At 33.0% G+C, this 23,952-nt stretch overlaps 2 protein-coding genes and 1 long non-coding RNA gene across 7 annotated transcripts; all 3 read right to left on the minus strand.

Annotated features, from left to right (window-relative positions):
• Positions 1–6,245: 6,245 nt before the first annotated feature.
• On the minus strand, positions 6,246–7,735 carry LOC148761541 (uncharacterized). The gene is made up of 3 exons (XR_016027349.1): positions 7,197–7,735; positions 6,870–7,059; positions 6,246–6,712 (listed from the first exon to the last, which is right to left on the minus strand). It is a non-coding gene; the product is annotated as an uncharacterized LOC148761541 (long non-coding RNA).
• Positions 7,736–12,900: 5,165 nt separating this feature from the next.
• On the minus strand, positions 12,901–18,316 carry LOC108662730 (putative disease resistance protein At4g27220). Its single transcript, XM_088807886.1, has 4 exons — positions 18,172–18,316; positions 16,696–16,797; positions 13,572–16,553; positions 12,901–13,446 (listed from the first exon to the last, which is right to left on the minus strand). Exon 3 carries the CDS (start codon positions 16,537–16,539, stop codon positions 13,594–13,596), a length of 2,946 nt encoding a protein of 981 aa, XP_088664012.1. The 5' UTR covers positions 16,540–16,553; positions 16,696–16,797; positions 18,172–18,316; the 3' UTR covers positions 12,901–13,446; positions 13,572–13,593.
• Positions 18,317–20,420: 2,104 nt separating this feature from the next.
• LOC148761542 (disease resistance protein At4g27190-like) lies at positions 20,421–23,522 on the minus strand. 5 transcript variants are annotated; one of them, XM_088808397.1, is made up of 4 exons: positions 23,369–23,522; positions 23,109–23,231; positions 21,125–22,600; positions 20,421–20,705 (listed from the first exon to the last, which is right to left on the minus strand). In XM_088808397.1, exon 3 carries the CDS (start codon positions 22,537–22,539, stop codon positions 21,145–21,147), a length of 1,395 nt encoding a protein of 464 aa, XP_088664523.1. In that variant the 5' UTR covers positions 22,540–22,600; positions 23,109–23,231; positions 23,369–23,522; the 3' UTR covers positions 20,421–20,705; positions 21,125–21,144. The 5 variants fall into 5 exon arrangements, with proteins under 5 accessions (XP_088664523.1, XP_088664522.1, XP_088664520.1 ...); XM_088808396.1 differs by lacking the exon at positions 20,421–20,705 and adding an exon at positions 20,728–21,045; XM_088808394.1 differs by lacking the exon at positions 20,421–20,705 and adding an exon at positions 20,731–21,056.
• Positions 23,523–23,952: the final 430 nt, after the last annotated feature.

A 23,952-nucleotide genomic window follows, 5' to 3' on the forward strand; every position in this document is an offset into this window, starting at 1 on the left:
CCTCGTAACAACCGTGAAAGGGGTTTTGTTTTATGGTGGAACTTTTTTGAGAATTGAAATATAATTGAGCCACATCAAATAGTGTAGGTCAATTCTTCTGGTTTGCTTATACGAAGTGTCGTAGATATTCCTCTAGTAATCTATTGAAGTGTTCTGTTTGACCATCTGTTTGTGGATGATAATTGGAGGTGATGTTGATTTTTGACCCTAATACCTTGAAAAGCTCTTTCCAAAAAAAGCCAATAAATCATGGATTTATGTTGCTGATAATGCACTTAGGTATGCCTTAGTTTTTTACCACATGCTTGAAAACCATACGAGCTATTTCTTCTGCAGAGCCAAACTTCTATACTAGGATAAATGTAGCGTATTTTGAAAAACGATCTTGTACCACCAGAATTGCCATCATGTCTCTCACTTTAGAAAGCTTTACTAGTAAATCAAGATAAATACTCTTTCATGACTTACTTGATACTAGTAGCGGTCCAAGCATTCTTGCCAGGTTTTGTCTCTCCAATTTATCTTATTGGCAAATAAGAAACGTCTTGGTATAGTCCATCACCTCCTGTCACATATGAGGCCAACAGTAACCTTGTTTCAATAATGTAACGGTCCATTGCCAACCTGGATGCCCTACCTAAGGAGTATCATGGCATTCCTACATCAACTTCTGCCTCAGCTTTCCTGCTCTTGGAATAAATATTCATGTTCCTTTTGTTAGTAGAAGCACATTTTTCACCCAAAAGTAGTTGGACTTTCCACTCTCTACCAACTTCATAATGGTGATTGCTTAAGGATCTTGATACAAGTTTTATTTAATAAGATTATTGATATCTATGGTCACTTTGCTAGCTAGCATTAGCGCGATCACTATGAGAGCTATGAACTCGACTTTTCTACTGAAGGCGTCTACCACACGGTTTGCCTTTTCGGCTTTGTGCTCAAAAGAGAAATCAAACTTAGCCAAGAACTTCTACCATCTTGCCTACTTAGCCTTAAGATTTAGTTGTGTAAGAAAGTGACTTATAGTGGTGTTGTCAGTCTTAACCACGAACTAATATCCTATCAAGTAGTGTCGTCATGCCCGTAAACAATGAATCACTGTTAGTAGTTCTTGCTCTTGTGTTGTATATCTCCTCTCAACTTCGTTCTCTTTACAACTTTCAAAAGCCATCGGGTGTTTTTCTTGTAACAATACTCCTCCAAGAGCAAAGTTTGATGCATTTGTCTGTACTTCGAAAGGCTTTTTAATGTCTAGGAGTGCTAAAATAGAGTCTGTCATTATCACGTCTTTCAGGCCTTCGAAAGCTTCTTAGCTTTGTGGTGTCCAACTCCACTTTTGTCCTTTTTTCAACAATTCTGTGAGTATTACCTTCCTCTTAAGATGTCTCTCCACAAATCTTTGATAATAATTGGCTAGCCTTAAGAACGAGTGAAGTTCGGTTGTATTCTTAGGGGTTGCCCACTCCTTAGTGACCTTCACTTTCTACATGTCCATCTGAATATGACTTTGTTCAATGATATGGCTTAGGAATTGAATTTAGGTTTGTGCAAAGTTGCACTTTTCTCTTTTCACATACAACTGATTGTCCCGTAGCTTTTGAAACACTTGTCGCAAATGCTTTTAATATTCTTTTAATGTTTAGCTGTATACCACAATGTCATCCTAATAGATTATGACAAACTTGTCCAGGTAATTATAAAAAACCTAATTCATTAAGGTACAAAATGTGGCAGGAGCATTGGTTAGTTTGAAAGGCATAACAAGAAATTCAAATGTACCATATCGCGTCACCTAAGTGGTTTTCGATTCATCTCCATCGGTGACTCTTACTTGATGGTAGCCTGATCTTAGCTCTAATTTAAAAAAGTACTTTGCACAACTCAATTGGTAAAAAAATCTACTATAAGAGGAATTGACTATTTATTCTTTACTGTGACTTTGTTTAAAGCCCCGATAATCCATGTGTAATCACAAACTCACATTTTGCTTCTTCTAGAAAAGTACCACGACCTCCAAAGGTGCTTTTGAAGGTCGGATGAATTTAGCTTGAATCATCTCATCTAATTGTTTTCTTAGTTTTGCTAGCTCAAAGAGAGCCATCTTGTATGGGCCCTTTGCAAGTGGCTTAATGCTTAGGGGTAATTCTATATCATGATCAACATCTCATCAAGGTGGTAGGATCCTAGGTAGCTGTTCGAACATCATACCTTGAAATTCTTCCAAAACTAACTCCACTCCCTCGAGTATTGGAGTTTTACTTTATTTGTCTTTGTAGATGGGCATGACCACATAAGAGGGCTCTTCTTTCTTAATCTCTTTCTTGAACTGGATAGTTGATATAAACAAAAAACCATAAACAAAGAGAAAATAAAAAAATATAAGAGAGAAATGTTTAAGAGTTTCTTTCTATTTTTTTTCTAAGCTTCGATATTTTTGTAGATATAGGAAAATAAAGTGAGATTTTGGGAAAAGTGGTTCGATCAAAAGGTGAAGGAGAAAGAAGGGAGTTTTTGGCAAGATTTTAGGAAAGTTCTCTTGCCGGCAAGCAGTGATGACGACGATGGTCATTAGCCGCACTTTAGAGAGAAATGAGGAGAGAGAGAGAGAGAGAGAGAGAAGAAAATGAAGATTTTATAGTAAGGGTTCGTTGGAAGCACCACAACATGCCGTTTAAATAAAGAAAAAAAGAAAAGAAAAAGAAAAAAAATCAAAAAATAGGAAAAGGAAGAAAAAGCTAGGTGTGGTGGTGAAGGCTTAGGGTGGTTTGTTGGGTAGTTTATGTGTCAATTAGCAAATAATATAGAAATGAAAATAAAATATATGTATACATATATATATATAAATATATAATATTCATTATATTATTAGATTAATGTATTAGAAAAAGAAAAACTTTTAAGAAAAAAACATATATATAAAAGTAATATGATAAAATAAAAAAAATAAAATGTATTATTTAGGTTATATTGATGATGGAATATTTGCTCGTGACGTAAGAAGTCGCAATCCCGATTTAATTTTCTTAAGTAAGAGGTTTAATTAAAGCTTCATCAGTATGATGAGAGAGCCTTAGTTTTTAAGTCTTAATATTTTTAATCTAAGTAATATTTTAAATTACTAAGATAAAAATATAGGAAGTTGTTAGCTTAAAATAGAACATAAAATATTTATATCTAAAAGAAACAAATAAAAAAATAAAATAAAATAGAGAATATTTATTATTTTAAGATATAATGAAGTATACATAATACAAAATATATTTTGAGTTATACCGATGATAAAATATTTGTTCGGGATGCGAGAAGTTGCAATCCAAAATTAATTTTCGTAAGTAAGAGACGACGTTGTTTTTGTCTTCACTAGTCTGTTCTTAGAGAAATCTTGTTATGGCTCCTATTGTTGGTATATGCCCTTGAGCCAATTGGATTAATCAAGAAATATATATTATCATTTAATACATGTTTAATCACATAACTATATGTGATAGAGGTTTTCCTTCATGTTAGTGTAATAATAAAGAGTTATTAAGTACTGATTGGATGAAGCCCATGGAACATAAAGGCCTTGCAAGAGAATTGTAAAATTGTTACAATTATGAGATCACTATGCATCAAAGCCATGTTCCTAAAATTGTTCCTGATCATTGTATTGTCAAGACAAGGCATTGACAATGCTCAAAGACTGGTACATGTTAAGCCTCCTTACTTGAAAAGTAAGCAATCGATCTCATAAATTGAAGTATATAGGATACTTGAGGATAATATGTAGGTGCTTGTTAAGGAACAAGTTCACTGAATATGACCCACTATGAGAACTCCATTTGATATTTCACTCAAGTGTTTAGGGAAAATGTTCTCATGTGATAGTCGTGCAACTAGTCTTTGGACTTGAAGCACCAGGTCATATTGTATGGAGAATGACATACTTTGATTTCACCATGGGTTTGGAAGCGACTAGATGCCTAATAGGGTGCTTTTGAGTATGCTATGAAGCATGCAAAGGTGAATGAGTGATCAAGAAAGGATTTGTCACTTCAAGTAATATTAGGGGATGTATCTCACTTGTTCTCAATTCTTGATTAACTCGTGTAAAGTCTTTGGCTAAAGCATGATGAATTTAAGGAAAGTTAGTTTCCTAAATTCATAAGGTTAGTCATGAATTATGAGAACTAATATAGAATGTCATAAATAGACACTGAGCCATACTTAATGACATATTTGGGATATTTGATAAAAGGACCAAATTGCATTGAACAACTTATCACTGAAGGGCTTTGTCAAAATTTTTAATTGACTCTCTAACATTTGGATGACATGATGTATTGCTAGATGCCGCTCATGATCTGTAAATATAAATTAATTATTAAATTGATATTTGATTTTGATTTATATTTATTGCCAACATGTTAGAAGCCTAATAGGTCACACACATTAAGTGACATAATTGAGATTAAATAAAGATAATTAATTAAGTTAAACTTAATTAAAAGAGACCAAAATAAAGTAAAAAATTAATTAAGTTCTCAAAGACTTAATTAAATTAAAATACTTGTTGTATTTAGAGTTACAACTTAGTTTGGTTATATAAATATATTATATTAGCAAACTAAAACACTAAGCCTCAAACCACTTCTTAGCCGTTTCATAAAATAAGAAAAGAAAAAATTGTTTTCTTTGTCTGAAAAAAAAAAAAGATTTGGCAAGAACTTTGAGTCTTTTTGTTTTAGAAACAAAACTTGTTAGCACAAGTAAAATCCTACATTTGAGACGGTTTTATTTAGTCATTGTGTGGATTACTGTTAGTGACCAAACACTTGGGTGGCTGAAGATTTGACAAATCCTAAAGGTGAAGAAGCAAAGATTTTTGATTTAATTAGCTATTGATTACGATATCCAGAACAAGGTATGAAATTCTTAAACTTATGAGTGTTCATACTTAATTGAAAGTTACATGAAAACACAAACATTGATCTTATAGGATTCGATTGTTTATCTGATTTAATGCTAATTTATTATTTCGTTACGTTATAATTTTAATTTATTGATTATTTTTATGTTTAAGCATGAGATTGAATCCCATCACCTACTTGATGTTGATTTATGATCTTGTCTTCATAGGCAGGATGTTTTGCTTTAAGGTAATTTTTTTTTGTATTCTTGTGCCAATTTTGTCTTTGGCAACGAGAGCTTCTTGTTTAGCTTAGGTTCTGATCATGTGTAAGCTGCCAAGGTCTCCCTCAGCAGCTACCTTTTGTCAACTATACAATCTCCTCATTGCCCGAGCCAATTTACAGTATGCCAAGGGGAGTCTTCGGCTACTAGCCTCAGACTTCTAATGGCATCCGTGGGCTAATGCGGCATAATAATACCCGCTTTCAACCAAAAAAAAAAAGTTCCTTGCTAATCTTTGGCTGATTCCAACTTTCTTTAGACAGTATGATTGCCAGTTGATTTTACTCGAGTCATTATTTTGTATTTTCTTGGCTATTAGATTGTTAGCTTTATTGGGTTGTTTTATTATTTATTTATTTTAAGCATAAATAATATTTAAATATTTAAATATTGCTTTTCCTTTTGGATAAAAAACACAAGCATTATGAATTGGGCCCAAGTCATGATTTGTTTTCTATGATAAAAAAATCATGAGGAAAATAGGAAAAGAAATTGCTACTTTTTTAAAAGAAAGGATTTTTGATATTTTTATTATTTATTTATTTTAAGCATAAATAATATTTAAATACAAAAGTAAATAGTAAAATTTTTAAAAAATTGCATATAGAATATGTAATTTTTCAAATGATAATGTATATGATTTTGCGTGTATATAAAATAATTAAAATTGGTACTATAGTTTAATTATTTATCCATTTCAAATCATTTTTGATGTTATCTTTTACCTTACATTATATAGGTTATCTGCACTCAGTTCTTTCTCTAATGCTATTATTTCCTCCATTTCTTTACACCATCTAACTTCAAATCTCTTCCAGCATTCACTCTCACTCTTTCATCTTTTATTTGATTTATATTTTCTTTAGTTTAAAGCAGCTTTAAGGGAAGTGATCAATACTGCCATGACTTGCATTCACTTCCCCACTTTAATTAATTCATCCTTTTGTAATTACATAGGATTTTGCAAGGAGATCGGCTTATTGTTATTTTCCTTGACTTAGTGACTTTCTTTACCAAATTAAACCAAGACATTTTAGGAACTAGGGCAGTATACATCAACTGGATCATTGCTTCACATACTTGGTGATTATACATGGTTGTTAACGAGTTTAAAGCATACATCAAATTGGATATGTTCTTAAATAAGCTGAACCGTCTCTTCCAAACTTTTGGAGTAGAGGGAGGCTGCTTCTATGATGTATCTCTTCTTTTCTAGCACAAGTTCGGCCAAAATTGGAAGTGAGCAGCTGTCATGCTGCAAAAGGATGACCTTTTGAAGTTTGTTCCTTCCTCAAACTGGTACGTTACTGAAGGAAAAAGAAACAACCTAATATACATCGATTGGAAAGCTATGAACACCAACAACTAACAATCATTTGCTAGTTGTAGACTAGTTTACGCGTCCCCATTGTCAGAGCAGATACAGGCTTGATTAGGAAGGACAGAGTTCCCAAAATCTCCATCCACACTCATCTGCTGGGCCTGAATTTACTGAGGGGAGAGGATCTTGATGCATCGGACACAGCAGACAAACTCCCTGAAATGGACCAGACGTTAAGACTGTCAAGAAAAGGACTAATTAAACTGAAAATCACAGGTTTTGGTCCTATGGCTCGAATCTTGTTCACTGGAGCAGACAATGAAAACAAGAGATGGGAAGAGCTCTAGATAAGAAAAGGAATACAAGGGCTTACTCCCATGGGTCCTCTCCTACTGGCAGAAAATCATCTCATGATCCACATACACTAGTTCCCAGCCTATTCTCCCTCGGTGTTCCAGCCGGCCCTTTATGCCAAACCTACGAGCCACATCTTGTTTGAGCTCATCATAACCTGAAAAACGGGTTACATCTATTGATCTCCTAACAGCTCCACGTTTGTGCACCTTGAAAAGGTAAATATGTAAATTAGAACCCTTGACCACTGAGATGAAAAAGAAAAAGGATTAGCCGTGTGTGCATGAGTGGTGAGTGCGCACACTGACTTTTGTGGATTAGGATTAAAAGAGGTAGAGAGTCTAACTCAATGTGATCGTTCTCTAGATTTCCTGGAGAGGAGGAGGTGATGTTTTTCTCTTGTCAAGCTCGAGTAGGGGAAGATACAGAGGCATCCGGTTTAGCTTTAACAAACCTATATGAATGTGTTGGAAAGAATCACAAACCATTACTCCATTTTTACTAAAAATGCTCTTCAATTCTGATATATTAGCAAATGCCAATTTCCTTAGTCTGGAAGAGTAAATTTGATGATATTTTGTCACAATACATAACAGTAATCTCTTCCATGTAGTGCAGAGCCCACTTAGCTGAGAACAAGTTGCATAGAACAACAAGGCAAGACTTAAAAAAAGTTTCAAAGAAAAAAGAACAACTTAGAACAGGACAATGCAACCAAGAAAAAAGGATCACATCTCCAACTCTTAATTCTAGCTAAAATATGGTCCTCATTAGTATTTTCTTTTTCACGAAATAGGAAACAATTTAAACAAGATAAAAGAATCTCAAATATGCAAATACAAGAAGAAAGGAACTCTAAGTTAGAATTGCATGTGGTTGAACAAATAAAAATTCATGTATTATAGAGTAGCAAAATCAATTTTAAAAGTGGAGACAGATCTTTGCATGTTTCAAGGAAGGAATACCATTTATGCTTCTCACATGGTGGCAGAAATTGGATATTTATACTACACATACCCCTGCACACATATAGAATGAAAGAGTCACCAAAAGGGCCAAAAAAACAAAAAACTAAATGAAGGTTTATGATTAAATTATGAAGAAAAGAAAGATTATAAACAATACTTAGGGTTTTGGTGTGGCATTTCATCCCGAACCTTTTCTCTACACCAGAAACATTGCCATAAATTATGTGCATAGCTTTTACATTCCTAATCAGTCGAGCAGCTGTTCATGGGTGAGTCGATGCAAAGCAAAACAAGGATAATAAAAACGTTCTAGTGTTGATAGACATGTATTAATCACTGAATAAAGTAGTTCACAACCTTACTTCAAATCAAATCATACAACAAAGCTTAGTCTCTTGTTTTGATGATAGAAAACCAACACTGTCACGCCCCAAACCCAAGGTTTTGGACCCAACAGACGCCACATACTCATGAGATGAATCCCATAAGCATATAAGGCAACCACATCTTACTAAACTAAATGTAATAATTCCAAAATCTCTTTAAATTTTTAGACTTTACTAAACCTCAAATCTCCAAATAGTACAATATATATAATTCTCCAAAAAGTACAAATTTCTCATCTAGCTATCATCTCTTTACAAACTAAAACTGAATACGTACATCAAAACTTATAAATGTCAATAGGCATGTACAAATCTTGCTAACCAAAGCTCTCATCGAATAAGTCTAATCCCCACACATGAATACGTGTTGAAATCTGTAAAAATGATAAGAATTATAGGAATGAGTACAACCACTCAGCAAGTAACTAACATCCCTTCAGCCGGATTAAGCATGCTTAAAACATTTAGGTTAAAATATCATTTATAAATGCCAAGACAAAATATTGGGTAATCTTATTCAGAATCATATATTTCAAAATTTGCACATTCAAATAACAGAACAAATATATTCACAATATTTAACTTTTAATGGTCTCCTGTAACATGCTACGACCACACTTAACCCCTGTGGCATAGGTCAGAAATAGAACCATAATTAACCCCGATGGTACGGGTCAGAAGCATATCAAAGCAACTATTGACTGCACTGAACAGATATCACAAATACCACTATTCTGTAACCGATGATGCGGTTGGGAGATCAATCTCTAATCATAGAGTACATGTCGACAAGGCCAACATTTAACCCTCATTGGCAGGGTCAGAGCATAGTCATACTAGGAGGCAAAATAGAAATATATATATTTTTAGATCACCCAAAGTTCATAAAACAATATATCAAATTTCTCAAGCATATCTCATACACCTCAAAAGCATATTTATTTCAGACTAAATATTTATGTTTATATTCACGAAACATATATACATACATTATACAAAGTCATATACAAATTTCAAAGTCAGAAATCACGTTTTGCATAATCCACATTCTAAATCCAACATATAAACTCATATACATATACATTTTTGCATGCTTAACCCGATTTTAATAAATCATAGGACAAAATATTATATCTTATGTGCAAATTCAGATTGAGGTTAATTTTTAAGGTGTAAAAACACCGAAGGAATATCAGTCACTTACCTGATTCTCTAAACCAAACTCGAAAGATAAAGAATTAAAAACCTCTTGAAGCCTATTGATTCAAAGTACTCAAAATTAGAAACCAACAGTGCAACTTATCAAAAGGAATCATAACTTTTTGTTGGTCATTATAAGGTATTTAAGGTGTAGCACCTCTTTCGCTGACCAAAATCAATTTAATTCCTTTAATAATTTATAAATACATAAAACATTCAGAATTTAGAAACTCATAGATTATAGTACAAAATCAGTAACAATATGAGGTTGGGTGAATCTGCTTTAAATGCAAATCAAAATTTAATTTGAATATTTTTAATAAAATTTTTCAAGATATGTCAATTTGAAAATAATTTATCAGATAAATATTTTTTTATACAAAAATTCACTAAAATTTAAATTGCTTAATTTTTGAAGTTTCTAGCAAAATAGGTTGAATATAAGTCAAGAATAATTTTTAAAATAATTAAAAATAAATTTTTATAAATTCTAAAATTTTAGATTTTTATGATCATTTGGCTTACTTCGATCACTTATAACTCTTAACCCGAATTATTTTCAGTGATAAAATCAACATCAATTTGAAGCATTCATATCATACTACAACACCAAAATTTTTTTTCGTTTAAAAAAAAACACAAAATTCTCAAGTTTTGAAAGCCAAAATTTTAGAAATCGTCACAAAAATACCCAGATTTCTGGATTTTCAGTATCAACGAGCCTACTTTGAGGCTTTAATTCTCTTAACATGGGAAGCCTCTAACTGAGCCATTAATGCCAAAATAAACACCTCATTTCATACTACAAAAGCCCTCAAAGAAACGACCAAAAACATTGCCGGAATATGGAGTTCCGGTGACCCAAAGTTTGGTTGTCAAAACTGTTGAAAACCAGATTTCTAATTAACTTCAAAAATTCATATCTTCCTAACCACAAGGCCAAACGAGATGCTACAAAAACCATTGGAAAGATTTTTTCAAGACCTTTCCATTGGTACCCATCATGCCGCCGGAAAGTTATCGAAAAAGTATCGGATTTAAATAAAAGGTAAGAAAATATTACTAATTTAGGGTTTTTTTTGTTACTCAAACTATGATAACACAACACCAACTTATCTTAATCAGCAATTCCTTGAATACTTTTCCCTTTCCTTTGTCTTTCTTCTTCCCTGGTGCTAAACTCCTCTGACTGCCCATCGTTTGAGTTTGATAAAATAAACTGACATCCACTCTTTTTTTTAACGTGATTTAATGAGTTGTTGTCAAATAAAATAACTGATTTTAACCCCACTAACTTAAACGTGATAAAGAAAACTTATATTAATTAAACTTCTTTATTTGCTTAAAGACCCTTATTTTGTTCTCTATTTTATTAACAAACCCAAAATCATAACTGTAATTATAAAAAGCTAAACTTATATTATATTTATTTAATATAGATTATAACTTTTTATATAATTAATTCAGTAGGATATTTTTGAGGGTATTACATACTCCCCCACTTAAAAGAATTTGGTCTCCAAATTCAAAATCCCATAAACTTCTAAGTCTTGTCCAATTGTTGATTAAATGTTACACACAATCTTCCTCTAACGGAGTTCATCTTCGTAATCTAACAGCATCCCATAAAGCTTCACATAATCATGTAACCACTAACAATTTAACATAAATCCAAATCTTATATGGTCAACTACTCAAACATCCTAAAACTTGCAGTCTCAATTCTTACCCAAAGCAAGGTGCAATCACAAAAGATCAAACTCCTTTTAAAACTCCATAATCTCAAAAGAATGCAAATACATAAGTCTCAACCTTGTTTGGGCAACATAAATTTAATGCAATGCCACTTTATTCAATCAATCTTCCTTACTATTGAGATCAACACAACCAAACGTCATTTTCGTTCACCAACTATCTTCAATATCAAAATCAATAATCACACACCATTAATACACAAATTAATCAAGCGACATCCATTTGTTTTGTAAATCCATCATTTGCGAAGTTAAAATAATCCTTTATCTTTACCAAATCATGCTTCCCCTACACACTTTGATATTATATTTCATAACATTATCTTACACAACTATAGTCACAAGTTTAAGAATCTCTCCAAAAAAAGTTTCTCAATTCATATCAAGTAATTAGAACCACATACCACCTCGAATCTGAATAATAACATTAACAAAATCCTCTGGTAAACTCAAATATATCACATACTAATTTCAAATTTTTTTTTATAAGCTATCATAATACTTTTTAACAATTCAACTATCACCAAACTTTGATAAGATCATGCTGATGTAATACATCACATTCACAATTTTTTTTAATAGAATGCTCCTCATTAATTTGATCATCATGAAAGTCTGACAAAAATCAAATCAATGCACTAGATCATATCGATAACTCTTACACCATACATTTCAAATATTAATCCTTAATTGTCCAAGTCATCTCCAAAATTCATATCATGTTTTCTTCCAATTTCATAAACCGACTATCATATGACAATTGAACATTCCACAAAGCTTATAAGTATCAAACTATCCCAACTTTTCTTATATCCAATATATCTATTACCAACTTCAAAAATCAAAGGCCAAAAATCTATGTACTCAATCTATGTATTATAAGGAAAATTCTTGTATATAGATTTTTTTTTTCACCATAGACTCCAACTAATCAAATTTATGTCAAAAGCATACATACAACCACCAATCCAAAGAATCTCCTAATTTCGCAGACTTTTTCATATTCTTCAAAATTAAAACTAATGTGAAGATTCCTAACTATACAAATTTATAATTAAAAATTGATTTTACCACAATACGAAATCGTATTCTTTATATTTATAACACATCAAATTTTTTTCTAACAAAATAGGTTACAATAGTTCAAAATACTCATTTAAAAATCAATTTCTTTGATACAACTTTTCCATAATCATAACCTTAATCTTTAGATACAAAATCATGACAAAATTTGATATCATGATAAACAATGTTATCCAAGAAACTAATATAATGAATCTCATATTGTACGTCAAGTTGTACTACAATCACAATTCACAAATCACTTACATTAATTACTAACAATTTCGTAGTATTCCAAAAGGGACCGAATGTTCAACCCTCAATTTTCATTATATAAAATCTTGATATCAAGCTTATATTCTTTTCCAATAAAACAAATCATGCAAATAGCGTAAAATCCTCTTTTAGTCATCATAATACTAATTATCCACAAATGTAAGATTAAAAAAAAAAACGAAATCCACTACAGCACATCAAGACATTAATATTAATAAGTACCTCAAGTTTTTAAAATACCTTATCATGTCAGCTTTGATATTTTATACTCAAACTCCAACAAAGTTTAGATCACGATCAAAGGTTTACTTAACATCCATCAAAATACTCCAAAATTCTCGATAGATCAAAAATTGAATTTTTCAATTTCATAGGATCTCCAAGATCAAAATCATTCTTTACAATAACCTCAAACTTAACATATCTATCTTATTATAATTCACACCAAAATCACTTCAGTTTATGGACATTGAATAATTGTTCATCGAATTAATCAATTTCTTTTTTTTTTTCACCACTAATTTCTTTATCCTCACCATAGATTTCCACCATCATCTATCTTCTCAAAGTTCATACTAAAATCACTTCAACTTATACATATAACATTATTGTTCATTGAATCAATCAATCTTTTCCTCATCACCAATCTCTTTTTCCTCGCTACTGATTTCCAAAAGCCATTATCTACACATCAATTGAACTAAAGACTCCAAAATCCATAAATCATTAACCTGAGCTTTGACAAACACACTTTTATTTGAGAGGGTGGAATAGAGCTTCACAATCACAATTTGGAACAGTTCAACAAGCAAACACTAATTGGTGAAGAAGAAAGGGATGAATTGAATCTAGATTTACAATGCACAGAACATCAGAAATCAATATGTTTGAAATGCGATTTTACTTCAGCATTTGGGCCTGATTGGAACCTTCTATCCCTTTGTGTGCACCTAGCGAAAGAGTGAAACAAAATAAGAGTAGTAATATTAGTATATGTTGCAAACACTGAAAATGAAATGAACAGAAAATAATATGAAACTAGATTTTGCATTTGCATAATAAAAAAAGGACTCACATTATGCTTTTAAAGCAGTTCATCAATGGGCTTGCTTCCATTCATCAATGCTGTCATCCCAGAACTTGAGCAAAGGTAAAAGGACATTCTTAGCGTCGGGATGGTCCCACTCCACTGATTCCCACCATTCCTTTGGATCTATGCAGATTTCTTTGAGAGAAGGAGGAGGAGATGGTTGACTATTGTCAAGCTCAAGCAGTGGAAGATACAGAGGGATCCTCTTTAGCTTTCGGCAATTCCTTATCTCAATCCTTTGGAGAGAATCACAAATCCTTACATCATTTGTTTTGCAAATGCTCTTCAATTGTGGCAGATCACTCAATGTCAATACCTTTAATTTGGGAAGAGTAAACATGACATTGTTATCTGTACTCATGCCTTCTTTCTCCGATGCTATTATTTCCTCCATTTCTTCACAGCTCCAAACATGAATCTCTTTCAAGTTGTGGAGATTCTGGAGAACCCACTTTGCTGAAAACAAATTCTTTAATTTTCCACACCTTATTATATAAATGCACCGGAGATTGGAAAAGGTGCCAGGCTCTGGTGGTATTGACTCTCCAACAATGACTTCCAAATTCCACAACAATACTAGTTTAAGAACCTCAAGTGTCTGGAGTGATGCACACCGTGAGGAAAATATTGACTCCAACTCATTGCAACTAGCAATTGCACATTCCGTCAAATCAGTAACTTCTTCTAATCCAAAAATATTGTTCAAACTTGATCCACTGAATTCGCACTTATGTAGATTTAGTGCTTGAATATCATATGGAAGTATAATTGGATTTTTAATTTTCATATTAAAACCTCCAACGGTAATAGATTTACTATAAATTCCCCTAAATAAGTGTCCATAGATTGGGGGACCCTCCCTTTGTTTATAGGGGAGAATATTCTTCAATCTGGGACTCACCCAAATATGGTACTTGTTAGGCCTTTTTCTTTGACGAGCATACATGCTCAAGTCATGCACGTCTTTGAAGCAAACTTCAAAAGCTTCCAACTTGTTCAACGGCTTCGTCTCTTCCGCTCTTGAAAATGCTGGGAGTATGCTAAAGTGTTGAAGACCATACAATTTTGGCAATATTCCATCGGGGATCACTTCTAAATTTGTGGTATATCTAAGATTGAGATATCTAAGATTTATCAACATTTCCAAACCTTGAGGGATTTTTTTGATCTCTGTTCTTTCAAGATTCAATTTCTTCAAAGCTTGAAGCTTTGATAGAGACGGTACATCCTCTAATTGTTTGCAACCACAAAGCAACAATGCTGTGAGCTTCTCTAAATTGGTGATAGAATTGGGCAACCTCTGAATACGATTCCAAGAAAGATCAAGAATCTTAAGATTAGGCATGTATTCAAAAAAAGATTCTGGAATTTCTGTCCAGTGATTGTTTGAAAGCAACAAAGTTATGAGATTTTGACATTTTGGAGATTGCATATTTTGAGGAATTTTTGATATGTCATTCCTCATCAAGGAAATCTTCTCCAAATCTTCACCCCACTCGTCCTTATCAGGTAGCTCTTCCAATTGCTTACCAGCTTTTACCAAAAATCTTTTTCTTGTGATATGTAATGCCATGTCTCTAACAACATCATGCATCTTTATGTGTGTACCCGCCCTGACCCTTTCCAACAAATAATTTTCTTCAAGCTTCTGTAAAATAAAATGACCACTATCCTGCATTGCTTGTCTAGTTCCCAATTCATCTATGAGTCCTTCTTCCATCCAATACTCAACTATCTCCTTCTTTTCGATTTCATAATCTTCAGGAAATAGTGCACAATATAGAAAACAATCTCGGTCTTTTTGATTCAAACGATCATAGCTGAATTTTAAACATCTAAACACCTTATCTTCCACATCCGGGATGTTTCTTATGTAACCTCTCAATTCATTCAGAGCATTGTTCCACTCAAGAGGATTAAATATTCCCCTCATACAACCAGCTATTGTAACAATTGCAAGAGGCAGACCGTCACATTCTCGGAGAACATCTTTCATAATCCATTCTAAAGTAGGACTAGGCAACATGTCTTGACCGACTTTGCTTAAGAATAACTGCATCGCCTCATCCATAGAGAGACAGGGCACTAGGACTTTCTTACAACCCATTGATCGAACAACCTCTGCTGATCGTGTTGTCAGCACTAACTTGCATCCATTGTCTGCAGTTGGCTTAAGGATTCCAACATCCTCAAGAGAGAAGCTGCTCCATACATCATCCAATATTAGCACATAGCTCCCCTGTTTCCTCAACATTTCTGATAGCTTTGCAGCCCTTACAATTGCATTCTCATCATCCTTCAATTTTTCTTTCAATTGGCTTGCAATGTCCTTTTGTAGCCTTCGAACATCCAAGTCTTGGGATACAGTTGCCCAAATCAATTTCTTAAATTTACCTTCATTCAACAACCTATTATGAACATGCTTCATAATGGTTGTTTTACCGATTCCTCCCATCCCACACACTCCAATCATTCTAACTTCATCCCCCATCAAATCCTTATAAATCTCCTGTATTACATTAGTATCACCTGTTATTTCTTGTGTTGGTAGTTCAGCAGCTATGGTAGAGGAGTCGTTAACCACCAAGCTTCCGGAGAACCGACCTTCATCATATACTTTCTTTATTGCTTGAGTGGTTTCATCAACACGCTTCCCTAAGCAAGATCGACAGAGATATTTCCCTTTACTGACTTCAACTTCAACACGTTGAGCTTGACCAAGCTTCTCCTCAACTTTCTTGAACCAACTTTCAACTTCCTCCTTTGGCTTTTTCCCAAAACGATGCTCTTCTTGCAATCGTTGATGAATATCTGCCTTGCGGTAATTCAACTCTGCTTGAGCTTGTTTGAAATCTTCCTTATATTCACTGAATTTTCTGTGGTATCTTAGGCACTTTCTAGCTGATTGACCAATGAACTTAATAACCTCAATGATTGGTCCAATCAAGTCCATATTAAAGCTTGTCCCTGCACCAATTGTGGTATTGATTCGTTGAAGAATGATGCAGAGACATATCGAATTTATAAAGTAAAGGAATTAAAATATATTATGCAGTACTAATGTAAAATAAATTCTGAGCATATTAACCCATTTGATATGAGAAAGTACCTGTCTTGACTGACAGATAGTTACTGGAAGAAGATGCAGAGAACAAAGGCCTCGAAAGTAATATAACCAGCAAGCTTCCTTGCTACTGTCCCCAAACTAGCTCTATGCCGAGAGAGATTTACATCAAGAAAGAAAGCAATATTTTTAAGGTTAGACTTCTTTTCATCACAATTGCTAATTGCTTCAATTATTTTGTGGAATTATAACACATTCTGAAAGGAAAAAGAGATTGAGAATTGTAAAGTATTCAATTCTATTAAGAATTAAGAAGAATATTTTTCAATGAAAATAACCGTAAATGCAATCAGGATTTTTATATTACTATAAAAATATATTTACCAATATGTTTTCGCCAATCAAAAGTTTTGTTAACGTATATTGTATATAGAGATAAATGATAAATTAAACTTGTTCCTGCCTAATGTTTTGGGAATTGTAAATTTCACTATGAATTTAATATGTAACAATAATTAAAAAAAAATCTAATAAAACTTGATATTTACGAAATGAATTTTTTGTAATGTTTTACAATTGATTCTTTCATATATTTTTATCTACATATATATTGCTGAAACCTATAATTTCCTGATCTTAATTTTTAATTAGATAAATTAGATAGATAAAAGTATACATTAGAAAATCTTATAATGTCACAATTCAAATTCTTAATTTTTAAAACTGAAACAATTTTAAATAAAACCTTTCAAGCATTTTTTTTTGAGAAAAAATTAATTGACTAAAAAATGTACTTCTATACATTTTAAAGCCTCTTTTTAACATTTTCTTCTTAATTTCCCTTTTATTGGTGGTTGATCTTAAAGAAAAATTAAGAAGAGAAAGAAAGAGGGAAAGAAACAAATATAAAAGGAAGTGGGAAAATAAAAGAAAAAAAAAAACTAGGAGCAACCTAAAACAATATCGTTTTAATGCTTTTTTTTTGTTAAGCTATCGCTTTATAGTTAATTTTCCAAATGGAGTTGGATTTAAGATTTTGGAATAAAAATTTAATTTGAAATTCATTGCTGTGAAATAGAATTTTTTTAATGAAAATGATATAATTTTTTGGAGTTTTCTTTGTAATTTACCATTTCAATGTCTGTTTTATTTAATTTAAGTAATTCAAGAATATCAGTTGGTTTTGTCCTCAATTATATGTTGTATCATAAATGAACCCAATGTCCCTATGTCTCGGTTGCAAGGCATAGAGCTTCACTTGGAAGGTTTAGACCTTAGATTATGCATTATAAAATCAATCATAGCATGGCATCTTAAAAGATGATGACAACATTCAAACTTTTTTGGAACAGTGAAAATTTTGTGCATGATTTGGAAAATCAGCCTTGAGATCAATTATCATATATGCCACTTACAAAGCAATGAATGATTTTCTAAGTTGCTAATTTACATGACAACGCAATGAATTCTCTTGCTAAAAATTAAACAAGCATGTGGCAATAGGAAGTATTGAAAACATACCTGCCTTGAATTTCTTGTGTTCTTTGAATGACCAAAGAAGCTAGGAAAGAAGAAACAATGATTTTTCAGCTCTTTCCACCACAGAAGAAATTGTTTTTTAACTTGTTGTTCAAAGATTTTGTGAAAACTCAGAGGATATGGCGGTGGCTATAGGGAAGAAGTAATTAGAAATATGAGAATCAACCAAAATATATATGTTCAATGTATACCTCATGTAGCAAAGCTTGTTGGAGACATGATCCTCAGCGGAAAAAGAAAGGTTCAATTACTTCAAGTAAAGGTGATGCTGAATGCTACTTCTCCATTACAAGAAGTGTATCAGATGCTAATCTTCCATGACAAGAAAAGTTGCATCCAAGTAAAAGTTTATGCCTTAATTACACAGAGAGCTCTATGTTCCTTGAGCTTATCTTGATTCATTGAAAGCAATGATTTCATTCGAAAATTTTATATGCACGTCCAAACTTATACCTATATGCAATAAATTCTAACATTAAATCTCTGTAATCTCAAATCTTGTTTAACTGTCTATACGAAATTTTGATACAAGCTCTAATTAAGGTCAAAATATAAGCTTGGCAATCTTTTCCACTTCAAAATCGATGTACGGAGCACCAATTATAGTCCATCCATTTAAAGATCAGTTCTTTCAATTCGTTGACACAAGAATTTTTGCTGCATCTCTCATTTTTTATGAGGTCGCATTACATTTGCAGCCAAATAATTTTCATTATATGTCAAATAGTACATCCTTGAAAAAAATAATTAATAAACAAATCAAATAAACTTAATATACAGTTAGATTAAGTCCAAGTACAGTAAGGTTTGAATCTGAAACTTAAAATGTTTCAAGACTTTCTTCTTATCATTGAGACAATTCTTTATTGACTTTACTCATCTTCTTGTCATTGAGACACTACAATATTTTTTAACTATGGCTACCGAGAACTTCCTTTTTGTGTACATAGGGGATTTCACCCTGCTTTAATGGAAATGCTTTTAATCTTCAAAAAAAAACCTATGGCTACAGAAAAACATGCAACTATAGGTTAAAAATCTGCTGCCTTAGGTTAAAATATGCAGCCATAGACAGGTTAATTCTCGGTAGGAAATAGTATAAAGTATGTACTTTCTAATTATATGCCGATTACATTAAACTACAATTACTTTCAAGATCAAGCAACAGATAAATTTGAACAAATATCCGATTATAACTGCATAACTAATTAAAACTGTCATAGTTTGGTTTCAATAGGTCGAATATTCGAGTTCAAGATGATATTGATGTTAAAATTTTCTAACCCAACCAACCAAACATCTGATTCATAATTTTTTCTAAATTAATTAATATATTATATATAAGTAATATGATGAGTGTGAAATTACTATAATAACCCTTTATTTATTCCTAATTTCTCCCAATTCTGCTGAACCTTATGGCCCAAGCCTCCTTTTACAATTTCTCCCCTGCTCTCCCAGTCCCCGCTAACTTCCCCAAGCCTCGATCCCCCGACTAGTCTAATTTTTTGATTCAAATCCATGTAAAGACTTGACTTGTAAAAGGTTTTGATTTTCCATTGAAATTTGGATGAAAACCTATGGATGACCACTCCAATGTTGTCTGCTTGTTTTAGTAATGGTGTAAATTGGGCCAATGTTACAAAAATGGAACAATTCATAAGACTGGAGATATTGTCTCAGTTAGCCATCGCTTCGATCAAATCCTGCTGTCTAGTAAAAAGTCCTCTACATCTTAGTTTATCCTTGTCACGTTTAGATTTTCTTTGTCCAGATAGGAGAATTAAATCTACAAGGAAGGGAAAGTTTTCCGTTGAACTCATTCGGTATCTGTAGGCTACATAGCAAGGAATTTTATGGATTAATTGAGTTAAACCAGTAGCACGTGTATTATTGGAAGCCAAAGGGAGATATTTGTGAGATGAAGGAAAAAGGGATGAATAGTTGCAAGTTTCCATGCCAATGTTGGGTAATGACAAAGGTATAGCTTATTCTCTTTTGAAAGGGGAATAAGGATTTGAAGTTGAGACCTTTTTATTGTTTGGAGCTAAGATGTGGCTACCATTATTAGTGGTGCATCGACTCATCTATTTTTTTCTTCAAAATTCTTCTAAAAGATTATACTTTTCTTCAATGTTGAGGATGATTGCAAATTGCTGGCCCTTGTAGTTGGACGATCGTATGAAATTACTAATGATGCAATAGTACGATATTTGTTGGGACTAGGCAGGTTGACTCTAAACATAGAGAAAGCATAGAAACAGCAAAGAATCACAAACCAATACTCCATTGGTACCACAATCCCACTTCCCTTAAGTTGGGAACAGTAAATTTAATGCTACTGCTAACCATTCCTTCTCCCTCTTCTGATGCGATTATTTCCTTCATTGGGTCACAACCCCAGCCAATGATTTGTTACAAATTGCCGAGATCTCGCATTCAGTCTGGCATTTAATCTTCCATTTAGTCCATCAATTTTTTCTCGACTCCAGAAACAGTCCTAATCATCCGAGCGGCTGCCCCATGGATGAGTCCATACAAAAGCAGAACAAAGATAATTAAGAACTTTATAATGTTAAAAGTAGTTAACAACCTTACTTCAAATCATACAACAAAGCTTAATATCTTGTTTTGAGGGTAGAAAACCAACACCCTATTTTTTGAGAGTGTGAAATAGAGCTTAACAATCACAATTTGGAAGAGTTCAACAAACAAATGCTAATTGGTGAAGAAAAAAGGGATGAATTGATTCTAGAAATACAAAGTATGGAGAACATCAGAAAGCAAGACGTTTGAATTGCGATTTTACTTCAGCATTTGGGCTTTGACTGGAACCTTCATTCCCATTGTATGTATCTAGTCAAAGACTGAAACCAAATAAGACTATTAATATTAGTATATATTACAAACACACAGAAAATAAGATGGAACTCACATTATGCTTTTAACGACAGTTCAACACACAGCTTGCTTCCATCCAGTGTTGCGCTTATCCCAGAATTTGAGCAAAGGTAGAAGGACATTCTTAGCATTAGGATGATCCCACTCCATTGATTCCCAGCATTTCATTGGATTTATACAGATTTCTTTGAGAGAAGCAGGAGGAGATGGTTGACAATTGTCAAGCTCAAGAAGGGGAAGATACAGAGGGATCCGCTTTAGCTTTGGACAATACGTTATCTCAATTCGTTGGAGAGAATCACAAACCATTACTTCATTTGTTTTACAAATACTCTTCAATTCTGGCATATCATGCAATTTCAGTTTCCTTAATTTGGGAAGAGTAAACATAACATTGTTGTTGGTACTCATTCCTTCTTCCTTAGATGCTATTATTTCCTCCATTCCTTTGCAACTCCTAACCTCAATCTCTTCCAAGTTTTGGAGATCTTGGAGAACCCACTTTGCTGGCAACAAATTCTTTAATTTTCCACATGAAGTTAAATAAATTACTTTAAGAGAGGAAAAAGTGCCAGGCGTTGGTGGTACTGATTCTCCGACTATGACTTTCAAATTCCGCAAACCGCTTAGTTCAAGAACCTCAAGTGTAAGGAGTGATGTACACCATGAGGTAAAAATGGACTCCAATTCATGGCAACTTTCAATTGTACATTCCTTCAAATCAGTTCTGAAAACACCATTTAAAGTTGATCCCCTGCCTTTGCAATGATACAGTTGTAGTTGCCGAATATCAGATGGAAGTATAATTGGATCTTCAGCATTCATATTACAACCGCAAATTGCAACCAATCGACTATAACCTCTGTCAAAAGTAATAGACCTATATGAGTTGTAGACCCAATGTTCAATCAATTTGTGACTCACCCAAATATGGTACTTATTAGGCCCTTTTCTTTGACCAGCATACATGCTCAAGTCATGCACATTGGTGAAGCAACCTTCAAAAACTTCCAGCTTTTTCAATGACTTGATCTCTTCCGCTCTTGATGATGCTGGATGAATGATCAAGTGTTGAAGATGATACAACTTTGACAATAGTCCATCTGGGATCTCTTCTAACTCAAAGGTAAATCCAAGATTGAGATATCTAAGATTTGTCAACATTTCCAAACCTAGAGGGAATTTGGTGATGCTTGTTCTTTCAAGATTCAATTTCTTCAAAGCTAGATTCTGACAGAGATCATTTTCTAATTTGCAGCATTCACGAAGCAATAATGCTGTGAGATTCTCTAAATTGGAGATAGAATGGGGCAAATTCGAAATGTAATTCAAAGAAAGATCAAGAATCTTAAGATTAGGCATGTGTTCAAAGAAAGATTCTGGAATTTCTTTGAAGGAATTGTTTGAGAGTAACAAAGTTGTTAGCTTCTGACATTTGGGAGATTGCATATTTTGAGGAATTTTATAAGCTCAACAATTGGTCCAATCAAGTCCATATTATAGCTTGTCCCTGCACCAAATTGTGGTATTGATTCGTTGAAGAATGAATGCAGAGGCATATCAAGTTTATGAAGTAAAGGAATGAAAAAAAGAAAATTGATTGGAGATATATAAAGTAGTAGATGGAAATTAAATAAATAATTGTACTTAGGAAAATCAAATATGTAGTACCAATGTAAACAAAAAATAAATTTTGAGCTTAGTCACCCCTTTGGATATGAAATCCTCACCCGTAAACCAGTTAAGCCAAGCTTAGTTCAAGTGGTTGTGATCAGTTAGATTTGGTTACAAATTTTAGATTTGAGTCTAAAGTTGTCTTTTTTAAAAATGAAGACATTGAAAATCATGAACTATGTGAGAAAAGTGCAATAACATAAGGACACACGGTATGATTCTACAATCTACACCACACACAGAGGCAAAAGAATTAAAAAGAAAATAAAAAATCCACCAAAGAAAGTAAGCAAACATTCTTGCAATTTATGGGAATAAAAAATAATAGGATTGTAAAAAAGTACCTTTCCTGGCGGACGGATAGTTATTGGAATAGTAGAAGATGTAGAGAACAAATGCCCAGAAAGTAATACAACCAGCAAACTTCCTTGCTATTGTCAGCACACTAGCACTCTGCTAAAAGAGGTCTACATGAAGAAAGAAAGCAATATTTTTAAGGTTAGAGTTCATATTTCAAGACCATTTCTTATTGCTTCACTAAAGTCTTGTTATGTATAAGAAATTGCCTAACAAGAGAAGGGATCAAGTAAGCAAAAGTACGCACAGTTTAGGATGGTGAAAAGAAGGAAGACAAGAGCTTGTTAGAGCAGGGTGATACTCCCTGAAGATGTTGGCTAGACCAAAGAAATGGGAAGAAGCAGGGGGAGTCAACGAAACTGTCTAGGAAGTAGCAGAGAAATAACGCAGCTAGCCTTTGGCTGATTCCATCTTTCTTTAGACACTATGATTGCAAGTTGATTTTATTTGAGTCATTGTTTAGTGTTTTCTTGGTTGTTTTATTGTTAGTTTTATTGGGTTATTTTATTGTAGCATCAGCAAACATTTTTCTTATTACAAGCACTTAATGTATTTCGGCCTTAATATCTTTTGGAGTCACATTCGATAAAAAATTGGATAAGTAAAAAGACACATTCAATAAAAAATTGGATAAGTATTTATCAGTTTTATGAGGACCAAGTTGGGTTTTGAGTAGAAACCCATAACTTTTATAAGGTTTTCGGCTTATCTTTCGGTTCATAGTTGGGCTTGGCCTTGTCATAATAGTCTGCAACTTAATCTGTTCTTGTTCATGTATTACTTGTTGCATTATTATTATTTTTTTTTTTATGAAACATAAAAAATTTTCAT

The sequence above is a fragment of the Theobroma cacao genome, chromosome 7 (assembly GCF_053813885.1).
Source record: "Theobroma cacao isolate CCN51 chromosome 7, ASM5381388v1, whole genome shotgun sequence".
Lineage (NCBI taxonomy): Eukaryota > Viridiplantae > Streptophyta > Magnoliopsida > Malvales > Malvaceae > Theobroma > Theobroma cacao.

Coding starts and splice junctions, on each gene's coding strand:
- LOC108662730 (XM_088807886.1), bottom strand. CDS start 16,539: ATGGACTTGATTGGACCAATCATTGAGGTTATTAAGTTCATTGGTCAA.
- LOC148761542 (XM_088808397.1), bottom strand. CDS start 22,539: ATGCAATCTCCCAAATGTCAGAAGCTAACAACTTTGTTACTCTCAAAC.